This window comes from Argopecten irradians, chromosome 1, assembly GCF_041381155.1.
Source record: "Argopecten irradians isolate NY chromosome 1, Ai_NY, whole genome shotgun sequence".
Lineage (NCBI taxonomy): Eukaryota > Metazoa > Mollusca > Bivalvia > Pectinida > Pectinidae > Argopecten > Argopecten irradians.
Genome location: NC_091134.1, coordinates 67,911,720 through 67,926,351, shown reverse-complemented (window position 1 = coordinate 67,926,351; position 14,632 = coordinate 67,911,720). Strand labels below are relative to the sequence as shown.

Sequence of the window (14,632 nt, the reverse complement as noted above, 5' to 3'; positions counted from 1 at the left end):
ATACCATACCAAGTAAAACAACACAAAATATACCATACCAAGTAAAGCAACACAAAATATACCATACCAAGTAAAACAACACAAAATATACCATACCAAGTAAAACAACACAAAATATACCATACCAAGTAAAACAACACAAAATATACCATACCAAGTAAAACAACACAAAATATACCATACCAAGTAAAACAACACAAAATATACCATACCAAGTAAAACAACACAAAATATACCATACCAAGTAAAGCAACACAAAATATACCATACCAAGTAAAACAACACAAAATATACCATACCAAGTTAAAACAATACAAAATATACCATACCAAGTAAAACAACACAAAATATACCATACCAAGCAAAGCACACAAAAAAATACCATACCAAGTAAAGCAACACAAAATATACTATACCAAAGTAAAGCAACACAAAATATACCATACCAGAACAAGTAAAACAACAACAAAAATATACCATACCAAGTAAAGCAACACAAAATATACTATACCCAAGTAAAGCAACACAAAATATACCATACCCAAGTAAAACAACACAAAATATACCATACCAAGTAAAACAATACAAAAATATACCATACCAAGTAAAACAACACAAAATATACCATACCAAGTAAAGCAACACAAAATATACCATACCAAGTAAAAACAACACAAAATATACCATACCAAGTAAAACAACACAAAATATACCATACCAAGTAAAACAACCCAAAATATACCATACCAAGTAAAGCTTCCTCGACAGAAATACTGTGTATTTTAGTGGTTGTAAATTGTCAAGATTTCCGTATTGAAATTATACTAGGCCAGGAATAAGATTCAGCTACAGTTTCTCAGCCAGAAGTTATGTAGTTCTGCTAATTGATCATAATCTTAGAAATCTGATGACGTGTTTGTTGTAAAGTTAAAGTGTTAATTTTTCACTTCATTCTGATGACGTGTTTGTTGTAAAGTTAAAGTGGTTTTTTCTCACTACATTCTGTCCTACCAGATGTACTCACCAGCAGCATGGAGCCCACACATAGTACTAGCTGGCTACCGTCCTTAGACCAGGCTCCACACCGAATCTTACCGCTACAGAAAAACAGCAAACTCATTATTGGAAACAATACAAGAATATACAAGCTACAACACAGAATGAAGAAAAACACCCCCAGGGTCTTCCGAGAGGGGGGGAGGATGAAAGACCCAGCAACGTGGATACAACGGCAACGACTCGGCTTGTACAACGGACATTGACAGGAACAACGGCAGAAACAAAGTGTCATTGTGGGAAAGTGTGTAAGAACCTGAAGGGGTTAAAGATTCACCAAGCAAAAACCAAATGTAGACCTGTGAAGCGGAAAGAGGAACGCACAGTTAACACTGATGAGACGGAGGAGGACTTCAGCCAGGAAGAACACCACAGTGCTGAGGACCTCCTACCCACTGAAGTGGATCAGGAATATGTTGAGGCGGAGACTGGTAGTCAGAACCCAATTCATGCTAACCAGGAAGAAGATGGAAACACCAGGAAGGAGGCAGTACAGTGGCCATCTTCAGAAGATAAACGGTGGGAAGCATTTGATAATGACCTTGATAAGATCTTACAGATGACATTGGTAGGCGACGTACACAGGAAGATAACATCCCTGTCAACATTAGTGTACGCAGTGGGACTTGAGCGCTTTGGAACAAAGCAAGGTGGTAGCAGGAAGGATGAACATGTAACACCCAACAGGCGCCAAAAGGAGATACTAAGCCTTCGAACGGAAATCAGGACTATCACCAAAAAATTTAAGACAGCAAACGAGGAGGAGAAGATTGGGATGAGTGAGTTAAGGGCTATTCTGAGAGAGAAGAGAAACAACCTCCAAAGAGCGGAGAGAATACGGAAAGCCAGGAAGGAGAGGGGAAAAAGAGGGCTAAGTTCATAGCAAACCCGTACAGACTAACCAAATCAACACTGGAAGGGTCTAAGTCAGGGTCGCTGAGGAGTTCTAGAGAGGAGGTAGAGAGACATCTATCAGAGACACATGGAGATGAACAGCAGGGGAGACAACTAGGCCCATGTGAAAGGATAGAGGCAGTACCAGAACCAGGGATACCATTGGACGGCAAGGAACCATCATGGAAGGAGGTCAAAGAAATTGTCAAGAAAGCCAGATCTGGATCAGCACCCGGGCCCAATGGAATCCCGTACAAGGTCTACAAGAACTGTCAGAAGATTTTGAGGCATCTATGGAAGTTACTCAAAGTCATTTGGAGGAAGGGAAAAATACCTTCTTGCTGGCAAAAGGCTGAAGGCTGCTTCGTACCAAAGGAAGACAACTCAGAGGGCATCAATCAGTTCTGTACCATCTCATTACTAAATGTAGAAGGGAAGATATTCTTCTCGGTTCTAGCAAGGAGGCTGACGACATACATGACAGAGAACCAGTATATTGATGCATCGGTACAGAAGGGAGGAATTCCCGGATTCTCAGGGTGCGTAGAACATACCAGCATTATAACGCAACTAATCCGGGAAGCCAAGGTCAACAAGAAAGACCTCACTGTGATATGGTTGGAGCTAGCAAACGCATATGGTACCATCCCTTATATGCTTATACAGGAGGCCTTGGAACACTACCATATCCCAGAGCACTTCAGAAGACTGATTAAAAGCTACTTCTAGATCTGCGCTTTACAACCAAGACATTTACAACATCTTGGCAGGAACTGCAGAAGGGCATTGTAACAGGGTGTACCATCTCGGTTATCCTCTTTGTAATGGGTATGAACATGATCATCCGAGCAGGAGAAAGGGAGACAAGAGGCCCAAAAACATCCAGTAACATCAGGCAGCCGCCAAACAGAGGCTTTATGGATGATCTGACCATCACTACAGATATCCATGTTCAGGCAAGATGGATACTGACAGCCCTAGAGGAAACAGCAACTTGGGCAAGAATGCCCTTCAAGCCAAGGAAGTCAAGATCACTTATTATAAAGAAGGGAAGAGTAACCAGGCAATTCCAACTAAAGATCCAAGGGGAGGAGATACCAACAATAATCGGAAACCCCATCAAATGCCTGGGAAATTGGTTTGATGAATCACTAGCGGACAAAGGCAACATCAGGAGAATAGAACAACAGGTCCAAGAAGGGATGAGACGTATACACAAAACAGGTCTCCCAGGGAAGTTCAAAGCCTGGATGTACCAGCACGGTCTCTTGCCACGCCTAGCCTGGCCCCTTATGCTATATGAGATATCAACTTCAACGGTGGAGAAGATGGAGTGAATCATCAATCGGCACCTAAGGAGGTGGTTGGGAGTCCCTCCAAGCTTTACTGCAGTAGGCTTATACAGCAGAACGGCAAAACTCCAACTTCCTCTCTCTTCATTAGTTGAAGAATTCAAGACAGGCAAGGCAAGACTCATCATGACCTTAAAAGAGTGGAAGGATGACAAGGTGCGGCTACCAGGTGTAGAAGTACGCACTGGCAGAAAATGGTCAGCATCCAAGGCAGTCGATGAAGCGGAGAGCCGGTTGCGGCACAAAGATATTGTGGGAACAACCGCAGTAGGAAGGCAGGGCCTAGGGACATCAAAACACACTTTCTGAAAGAAAGCTGATGTCACAGAGAGGCAATCATTGGTACAGAAGGAGATAAGAAGTCGGGAAGAAGAAAGAAGACAGACCAAAGCAGTGGAACTAGGTGTTCAGGGGGCCTGGACAAGGTGGGACACAGAACCACGGGTTCTATCATGGACAGAAATCTGGAAGTACCCGCAGTTCCAACTGTATTTTCTTCTCCGATCTGTGTATGATGTGCTACCAACACCAGCAAATCTCCATAGATGGGACCTTGTGGAAACACCAGACTGCCCTCTGTGTGGACAGAGAGGAACTCTCCAGCACATACTCACCTCCTGTCATGGGGCCTTATCACATGGGAGATATACGTGGCGCCACAACCAAGTCCTTAGGGAGCTGGCTGATGTTTTGGAGAAAGAACGGAAGAGTGTCAGGTCAAGTCAACCAAGGTCCAAGCATACGCAGATTAGGTTTGTGAGGGAAGGTGAAACAAGGACATCCAGATCTGAGAGGTCATCCGGTATTATCGGCCATGCATACATGGAACTACCCTGTTGAGGTTGGATGTAGAGGCTTCCCCGCACAGTCTGTGTGGAGAATGCTATCTGCATTAGGGTTGTCGGGCAGGACCAGAAGGACAGCAGTGCAGAGGATGGCTAAGGCAGCAGAACGATCTTCATGCTGGGTGTGGATGAAGAAGGACACCAATAGCTGGACTCCCACCACCGACGCGCAGTGACTGATCACCACTGTGGACCCCCCATCCTGAGAGTGTACCGAGTAAGGAGTCGAAACACGCAATGAGGGATGGCCTCGGCTGAGGACGTCGGCGGTGCTGCAGTATACCATCACAGCTGTATTTAGGTAATATAGCACCATCAATTATTAACCAAACTGCTGTTACTTATATTGCCAGATTGAATATAAAGGAAACAAAATCCACAACTTTATGTTTTTGTCCGTACTTTTAAAATCCAAAGGTAGAAAGAAGACAGAGGGTTAGGGTTTTTCTCCATTGTTGTTGAAATTGCATCTGCTGCTAATTTCTCCTGCTTGAAATTCAACTGCGTGTAGTGTAAAGCATACATTAAACAAGTGGTTAGAGAAATAGGAACCTTTTCAACTCATCTGGCCCAAACAACTAATACCTGTCAGTTGCTTATTTATATAATTAATATGTATGAATAACCTACCTCTCTATGGGAGGGAAAGCGTAAGTACCCCTGTTCTGTGTGTGTCTGAAGAAGAAACTGCATTGATGTTTACTGAGAATACAGAGGATATCTCGCCCGGGGTTCCAAAGACAACCTGAAAAAAAAAATCTGATCATTAGACCGACTAATAAATCATCAATATAGCATAGTTATCACATGCATCATAGGCTTTTTACATAAGGACTCTCTTGGCATCAAACTTCCAGAACTCCTAATATAGCTGAGAAATCCTCACTGGTCTGTACTGCTGTGGCTGTCAAATTTTAGTCTGTCACTTAACCCTTCCTATTCCTAATGTTATGGATGAAACCGTGCTTTTTTCTATTTCATAATGTGGAAGTCACACGTGGTGGCAAATTAACAAGACAGCAAAACCCTAAAAAACAAACTTCCGTGGTGATGTTATTTCAAGTTTTTGTGTCTAAAGAGTTTTTCAATTGAATTTGATTTCACATTTAAACTCAATTTGTTCTACTCTACTTCAGTTTGAGATGTTTTCACTGAGATTAGTTCTACTCTACTTCAGTTTGAGATGTTTTCACTGAGATTAGTTCTACTCTACTTCAGTTTGAGATGTTTTCACTGAGATTAGTTCTACTCTACTTCAGTTTGAGATGTTTTCGCTGAGATTTGTTCTACTCTACTTCAGTTTGAGATGTTTTCACTGAGATTAGTTCTACTCTACTTCAGTTTGAGATGTTTTCACTGAGATTAGTTCTACTCTACTTCAGTTTGAGATGTTTTCACTGAGATAAGTTCTACTCTACTTCAGTTTGAGATGTTTCGCTGAGATTTGTTCTACTCTACTTCAGTTTGAAATGTTTTCACTGAGATTAGTTCTACTCAACTTCAGTTTGAAATGTTTTCGCTGAGATTAATTCTACTCTACTTCAGTTTGAGATGTTTTCACTGATATTAGTTCTACTCTACTTCAGTTTGAGATGTTTTCATTGAGATTATTTCTACTCTACTTCAGTTTGAGATGTTTTCATTGAGATTAGTTCTACTCTACATCAGTTTGAGGTGTTTTCACCGAGATTTGTTCTACTCTACTCCAGTTTGAGATGTTTTCACTGAGATAAGTTCTACTCTACTTCAGTTTGAGATGTTTTCACTGAGATTAGTTCTACTCTACTTCAGTTTGAGATGTTTTCACTGAGATAAGTTCTACTCTACTTCAGTTTGAGATGTTTTCACTGAGATTAGTTCTACTCTACTTCAGTTTGAGATGTTTTCACTGAGATTAGTTCTACTCTACTTCAGTTTGAGATGTTTTCACTGAGATTAGTTCTACTCTACTTCAGTTTGAGATGTTTTCACTGAGATTAGTTCTACTCTACTTCAGTTTGAGATGTTTTCACTGAGATTAGTTCTACTCTACTTCAGTTTGAGATGTTTTCACTGAGATTAGTTCTACTCTACTTCAGTTTGAGATGTTTTCACTGAGATAAGTTCTACTCTACTTCAGTTTGAGATGTTTTCACTGAGATTATTTCTACTCTACTTCAGTTTGAGATGTTTTCACTGAGATTAGTTCTACTCTACTTCAGTTTGAGATGTTTTCACTGAGATTAGTTCTACTCTACTTCAGTTTGAGATGTTTTCACTGAGATTAGTTCTACTCTACTTCAGTTTGAGATGTTTTCACTGAGATTAGTTCTACTCTACTTCAGTTTGAGATGTTTTCACTGAGATAAGTTCTACTCTACTTCAGTTTGAGATGTTTTCGCTGAGATTAGTTCTACTCTACTTCAGTTTGAGATGTTTTCGCTGAGATTAGTTCTACTCTACTTCAGTTTGAGATGTTTTCAATGAGATTAGTTCTACTCTACTTCAGTTTGAGATTAGTTCACTGAGATTAGTTCTACTCTACTTCAGTTTGAGATGTTTTCACTGAGATTAGTTCTACTCTACTTCAGTTTGAGATGTTTTCACTGAGATTAGTTCTACTCTACTTCAGTTTGAGATGTTTTCACTGAGATTAGTTCTACTCTACTTCAGTTTGAGATGTTTTCGCTGAGATTAGTTCTACTCTACTTCAATTTGAGATGTTTTCACTGAGATTAGTTCTACTCTACTTCAGTTTGAGATGTTTTCACTGAGATTAGTTCTACTCTACTTCAGTTTGAGATGTTTTCACTGAGATTAGTTCTACTCTACTTCAGTTTGAGATGTTTTCACTGAGATTAGTTCTACTCTACTTCAGTTTGAGATGTTTTCACTGAGATTAGTTCTACTCTACTTCAGTTTGAGATGTTTTCACTGAGATTAGTTCTACTCTACTTCAGTTTGAGATGTTTTCACTGAGATTAGTTCTACTCTACTTTAGTTTGAGATGTTTTCGCTGAGATTAGTTCTACTCTACTTCAGTTTGAGATGTTTTCGCTGAGATTGGTTTTCACGTCTAACTAATAATACCAGAAATGAGTTGGTTTAACAGTATATCTATTGCATGATGACATTTTTGTATCCTGAACTGAAATTGTGTTAGAATATTTTTGTTTTGTAGAAAGAGGAAAAATATCATGAATGTGTTAATGTACCATAATTAGGTTTCTTCTATATAATGCTGATCATCTACAAAGAGATGTCCCGACAGACAGATTGACAGTATCCATTATTCACACTGACATGAGGGCCTTGATAATCTCCCTTATTACACAATAACTTATCACAACTACACAAACCTTTGTCCACTCTGTACCAGATCAATGTTACATGACCTCTGTATCTACCACTCGGTCTATATTACCTTACATATACCATATCTAGTCTAAAATGTGACCAGGGTGTTTGAAAAGTTTAGAAAATAGGAAAAGTGCTTAATTCAGACAAATTTGACAGGACTCATGGTTGTACTTTTAAAGTCGTTAATCAGCATTATGAATTTCACACCACAAAAAAAGCATTGAAAGATAACTGGTGCTTATTGTCATGGGAAATAATTTCATGATTTATATGTGTTGACTCAGTGTCAAATTATAAACTGCAAATACAGTATGCTTCTCAATATATATAATGTATGTATTATTCTAGTGTAATAACAGCTGTCATTCAGCTAGTTGTGATTATACTTCTTTGAAAGCGACATCATATATTTCTTGATAAATGTAAGTTTTGGTCAGATTTCCTGGTTAATTTATACAGACGGTATTTAAGATTTCCTGGTTAATTTATACAGACGGTATTTTAGATTTCCTGGTTAATTTGTACAGACGGTATGGTAGATTTTCTGGTTAATTTATACAGACGGTATTTTAGATTTCCTGGTTAATTTATACAGACGGTATTTTAGATTTCCTGGTTAATTTATACAGACGGTATTTTAGATTTCCTGGTTAATTTGTACAGACGGTATTTTAGATTTTCTGGTTAATTTATACAGATGGTATTTTAGATTTCCTGGTTAATTTATACAGACGGTATTTTAGATTTCCTGGTTAATTCATACAGACGGTATTTTCTAAGTGATTTTAGCATTAAAATGCAGCCTATAAGAATTCCTGAATTTGTTTACATTTATCAAGACTACATAACCTTATACCCTTACACCTGACCAAAACAAGTGTTGTAAGTAGGAATACAGAGAATCCGACAGACCGGCTAGGTTAGGTGAAGGACAAATCCTACTTGATGGGTTTGTAAGCCTCTTTTCTCTGTCCAGTGATTAGGACACAAGTATCCGACAGGGATAACTGCCCCAAAGTGACCACTGACCAGAAATGACTGCCATACACACTGCTAGAGGTGTGATCATAACCGATACACCTGAACTCATCATAATAACACCTGAACAAAATAAATGGCAGTACATATCTCTCTACCTTATAAATGAATCCTTATTATCAGTGGCAAATGGATGGAACGTTCAGACTCCATTCCTGTTTTTAATTTGTAATCTGTTAACTCATCAAATATTTCTACATTCATTCTTATTTCCAGTTGTCATCTGGCAATTGGCAAAACAATAATTCCACATTTGTTTTTTTGTTTGCTGTACTCTGCATACTGAGCCAATATTTGTTTTTATTTCATGTTGTTTTATGGTATTGTCACACACAATATTGTTACAGTCATCTACACTTGCAGGTGGCTTATACATATACTCAGTCAAATATAGGACAGGAAATATCAAGCATGCCTATGTGGTCTATTCCACTTAAGGCCAAAATGAGATCACAAAATCTGTCTAATATCAGCTGATCGATAGAAGAGTTCAGACCAGTTCCTGTACAGTAGGGGCACTAGGCTAACTCACTTTCTCCATACTAAACACTATCAGATTCAGCAATAAAATCTAATTTAGGTATGACACACTACACAGATTGTATATAAGCTTACACAAAATTCAAACAGCTTGTGAAATATTATACCTTCCATTCTAGCTACAGGTGTTCATTCTACTCAGTACATGCTAAAGTGTACCAACTATTGTATGTATGTAATGCTGACAGACTGCAGTACTCAACATTCAATACCTTCTGATGATATTGCTGACAGACTGCTGTACTCAACATTCAATACCTTCTGATGATATTTCTGACAGACTGCTGTACTCAACATTAAATACCTTCTGATGATATTGCTGACAGACTGCTGTACTCAACATTCAATACCTTCTGATGATATTTCTGACAGACTGCTGTACTCAACATTAAATACCTTCTGATGATATTTCTGACAGACTGCTGTACTCAACATTAAATACCTTCTGATGATATTTCTGACAGACTGCTGTACTCAACATTAAATACTTTCTGATGATATTTCTGACGAGACTGCTGTATCAACATTAAACACCTTCTGATGATATTTCTGACAGACTGCTGTACTCAACATTAAATACTTCTGATGATATTTCTGACAGACTGCTGTACTCAACATTAAATACCTTCTGATGATATTTCTGACAGACTGCTGTACTCAACATTAAATACCTTCTGATGATATTTCTGACAGACTGCTGTACTCAACATTAAATACCTTCTGATGATATTTCTGACAGACTGCTGTACTCAACATTAAATACCTTCTGATGATATTGCTGACAGACTGCTGTACTCAACATTAAATACCTTCTGATGATATTTCTGACAGACTGCTGTACTCAACATTAAATACCTTCTGATGATATTTCTGACAGACTGCTGTACTCAACATTAAATACCTTCTGATGATATTTCTGACAGACTGCTGTACTCAACATTATATACCTTCTGATGATATTTCTGACAGACTGCTGTACTCAACATTATATACCTTCTGATGATATTTCTGACAGACTGCTGTACTCAACATTCAATACCTTCTGATGATATTGCTGACAGACTGCTGTACTCAACATTCAATACCTTCTGATGATATTTCTGACAGACTGCTGTACTCAACATTCAATACCTTCTGATGATATTTCTGACAGACTGCTGTACTCAACATTAAATACCTTCTGATGATATTTCTGATAGACTGCTGTACTCAACATTAAATACCTTCTGATGATATTTCTGACAGACTGCTGTACTCAACATTAAATACCTTCTGATGATATTTCTGACAGACTGCTGTACTCAACATTAAATACCTTCTGATGATATTTCTGACAGACTGCTGTACTCAACATTAAATACCTTCTGATGATATTTCTGACAGACTGCTGTACTCAACATTAAATACCTTCTGATGATATTTCTGACAGACTGCTGTACTCAACATTTAAATACCTTCTGATGATATTTCTGACAGACTGCTGTACTCAACATTAAATACCTTCTGATGATATTTCTGACAGACTGCTGTACTCAACATTAAATACCTTCTGATGATATTTCTGACAGACTGCTGTACTCAACATTATATACCTTCTGATGATATTTCTGACAGACTGCTGTACTCAACATTAAATACCTTCTGATGATATTTCTGACAGACTGCTGTACTCAACATTTAAATACCTTCTGATGATATTTCTGACAGACTAATCTGTACTCAACATTAAATACCTTCTGATGATATTTCTGACAGACTGCTGTACTCAACATTAAATACCTTCTGATGATATTTCTGACAGACTGCTGTACTCAACATTAAATACCTTCTGATGATATTTCTGACAGACTGCTGTACTCAACATTAAATACCTTCTGATGATATTGCTGACAGACTGCTGTACTCAACATTAAAATACCTTCTGATGATATTTCTGACAGACTGCTGTACTCAACATTAAATACCTTCTGATGATATTTCTGACAGACTGCTGTACTCAACATTAAATACCTTCTGATGATATTTCTGACAGACTGCTGTACTCAACATTAAATACATTCTGATGATATTTCTGACAGACTGCTGTACTCAACATTAAATACCTTCTGATGATATTTCTGACAGACTGCTGTACTCAACATTAAATACCTTCTGATGATATTTCTGACAGACTGCTGTACTCAACATTAAATACCTTCTGATGATATTTCTGACAGACTGCTGTACTCAACATTAAATACCTTCTGATGATATTTCTGACAGACTGCTGTACTCAACATTAAATACCTTCTGATGATATTTCTGACAGACTGCTGTACTCAACATTAAATACCTTCTGATGATATTTGACAGACTATCTGTACTCAACATTTAAATACCTTCTGATGATATTTCTGACAGACTGCTGTACTCAACATTAAATACCTTCTGATGATATTGCTGACAGACTGCTGTACTCAACATTAATACCTTCTGATGATATTTCTGACAGACTGCTGTACTCAACATTTAAATACCTTCTGATGATATTTCTGACAGACTGCTGTACTCAACATTAAATACCTTCTGATGATATTTCTGACAGACTGCTGTACTCAACATTAAATACCTTCTGATGATATTTCTGACAGACTGCTGTACTCAACATTAAATACATTCTGATGATATTTCTGACAGACTGCTGTACTCAACATTAAATACCTTCTGATGATATTTCTGACAGACTGCTGTACTCAACATTAAATACCTTCTGATGATATTTCTGACAGACTGCTGTACTCAACATTAAATACTTCTGATGATATTCTGACAGACTGCTGTACTCAACATTAAAATACCTTCTGATGATATTTCTGACAGACTGCTGTACTCAACATTTAAATACCTTCTGATGATATTTCTGACAGACTGCTGTACTCAACATTAAATACCTTCTGATGATATTTCTGACAGACTGCTGTACTCAACATTAAATACCTTCTGATGATATTTCTGACAGACTGCTGTACTCAACATTAAATACCTTCTGATGATATTTCTGACAGACTAATCTGTACTCAACATTTAAATACCTTCTGATGATATTTCTGACAGACTGCTGTACTCAACATTAAATACCTTCTGATGATATTTCTGACAGACTGCTGTACTCAACATTAAATACCTTCTGATGATATTTCTGACAGACTGCTGTACTCAACATTAAATACCTTCTGATGATATTTCTGACAGACTGCTGTACTCAACATTAAATACCTTCTGATGATATTTCTGACAGACTGCTGTACTCAACATTAAATACTTTCTGATGATATTGCTGACAGACTGCTGTACTCAACATTCAATACCTTCTGATGATATTTCTGACAGACTGCTGTACTCAACATTAAATACCTTCTGATGATATTTCTGACAGACTGCTGTACTCAACATTAAATACCTTCTGATGATATTTCTGACAGACTGCTGTACTCAACATTAAATACCTTCTGATGATATTTCTGACAGACTGCTGTACTCAACATTAAATACCTTCTGATGATATTTCTGACAGACTGCTGTACTCAACATTAAATACCTTCTGATGATATTTCTGACAGACTGCTGTACTCAACATTAAATACCTTCTGATGATATTTCTGACAGACTGCTGTACTCAACATTAAATACCTTCTGATGATATTTCTGACAGACTTCTGTACTCAACATTAAATACCTTCTGATGATATTTCTGACAGACTGCTGTACTCAACATTAAATACTTTCTGATGATATTGCTGACAGACTGCTGTACTCAACATTCAATACCTTCTGATGATATTTCTGACAGACTGCTGTACTCAACATTAAATACCTTCTGATGATATTTCTGACAGACTGCTGTACTCAACATTTAATTACCTTCTGATGATATTTCTGACAGACTGCTGTACTCAACATTAAATACCTTCTGATGATATTTCTGACAGACTGCTGTACTCAACATTAAATACCTTCTGATGATATTTCTGACAGACTGCTGTACTCAACATTAAATACCTTCTGATGATATTTCTGACAGACTGCTGTACTCAACATTAAATACCTTCTGATGATATTTCTGACAGACTGCTGTACTCAACATTAAATACCTTCTGATGATATTTCTGACAGACTGCTGTACTCAACATTAAATACCTTCTGATGATATTTCTGACAGACTGCTGTACTCAACATTAAATACCTTCTGATGATATTTCTGACAGACTGCTGTACTCAACATTAAATACTTTCTGATGATATTTCTGACAGACTGCTGTACTCAACATTAAATACTTTCTGATGATATTTCTGACAGACTGCTGTACTCAACATTAAATACCTTCTGATGATATTTCTGACAGACTGCTGTACTCAACATTAAATACCTTCTGATGATATTTCTGACAGACTGCTGTACTCAACATTAATACCTTCTGATGATATTGCTGACAGACTGCTGTACTCAACATTAAATACCTTCTGATGATATTTCTGACAGACTGCTGTACTCAACATTAAATACCTTCTGATGATATTTCTGACAGGACTGCTGTACTCAACATTAAATACCTTCTGATGATATTTCTGACAGACTGCTGTACTCAACATTAAATACCTTCTGATGATATTTCTGACAGACTGCTGTACTCAACATTAAATACCTTCTGATGATATTTCTGACAGACTAATCTGTACTCAACATTAAATACCTTCTGATGATATTTCTGACAGACTGCTGTACTCAACATTTAAACACCTTCTGATGATATTTCTGACAGACTGCTGTACTCAACATTTAAATACCTTCTGATGATATTTCTAAGATGACTGTGTACTCAACATTAAATACCTTCTGATGATATTTCTGACAGACTGCTGTACTCAACATTAAATACCTTCTGATGATATTGCTGACAGACTGCTGTACTCAACATTAAATACCTTCTGATGATATTTCTGACAGACTGCTGTACTCAACATTAAATACCTTCTGATGATATTTCTGACAGACTGCTGTACTCAACATTAAATACCTTCTGATGATATTTCTGACAGACTGCTGTACTCAACATTAAATACCTTCTGATGATATTTCTGACAGACTGCTGTACTCAACATTAAATACCTTCTGATGAATATTTCTGACAGACTGCTGTACTCAACATTAAATACCTTCTGATGATATTTCTGACAGACTGCTGTACTCAACATTAAATACCTTCTGATGATATTTCTGACAGACTGCTGTACTCAACATTAAATACCTTCTGATGATATTTCTGACAGACTGCTGTACTCAACATTAAATACCTTCTGATGATATTTCTGACAGACTGCTGTACTCAACATTAAATACCTTCTGATGATATTTCTGACAGACTGCTGTACTCAACATTAAATACCTTCTGATGATATTTCTGACAGACTGCTGTACTCAACATTAAAAACCTTCTGATGATATTTCTGACAGACTGCTGTACTCAACATTAAACCTTCTGATGATATTTCTGACAGACTGCTGTACTCAACATTAAATACCTTCTGATG

At 37.4% G+C, this 14,632-nt stretch overlaps 1 protein-coding gene across 4 annotated transcripts in view; it reads right to left on the bottom strand.

The window, feature by feature from the left end:
- Nucleotides 1–796: 796 nt before the first annotated feature.
- The window catches only part of LOC138306299 (WD repeat and coiled-coil-containing protein-like), a 45,232-nt gene continuing 31,396 nt past the window's right edge, over nt 797–14,632 (bottom strand). Inside the window, exons 5-6 of one of the 4 annotated variants that reach the window (XM_069246733.1) lie at nt 4,778–4,892; nt 797–1,097 (exon numbers count right to left, since the gene is read on the bottom strand). In XM_069246733.1, coding sequence (XP_069102834.1) covers nt 977–1,097; nt 4,778–4,892 — 236 coding nt within the window. In that variant the 3' untranslated portion in view covers nt 797–976. The remainder of the gene's footprint in view (nt 1,098–4,777; nt 4,893–14,632) is intronic. The other 3 variants (XM_069246749.1, XM_069246723.1, XM_069246741.1) reach the window with 3 other exon arrangements.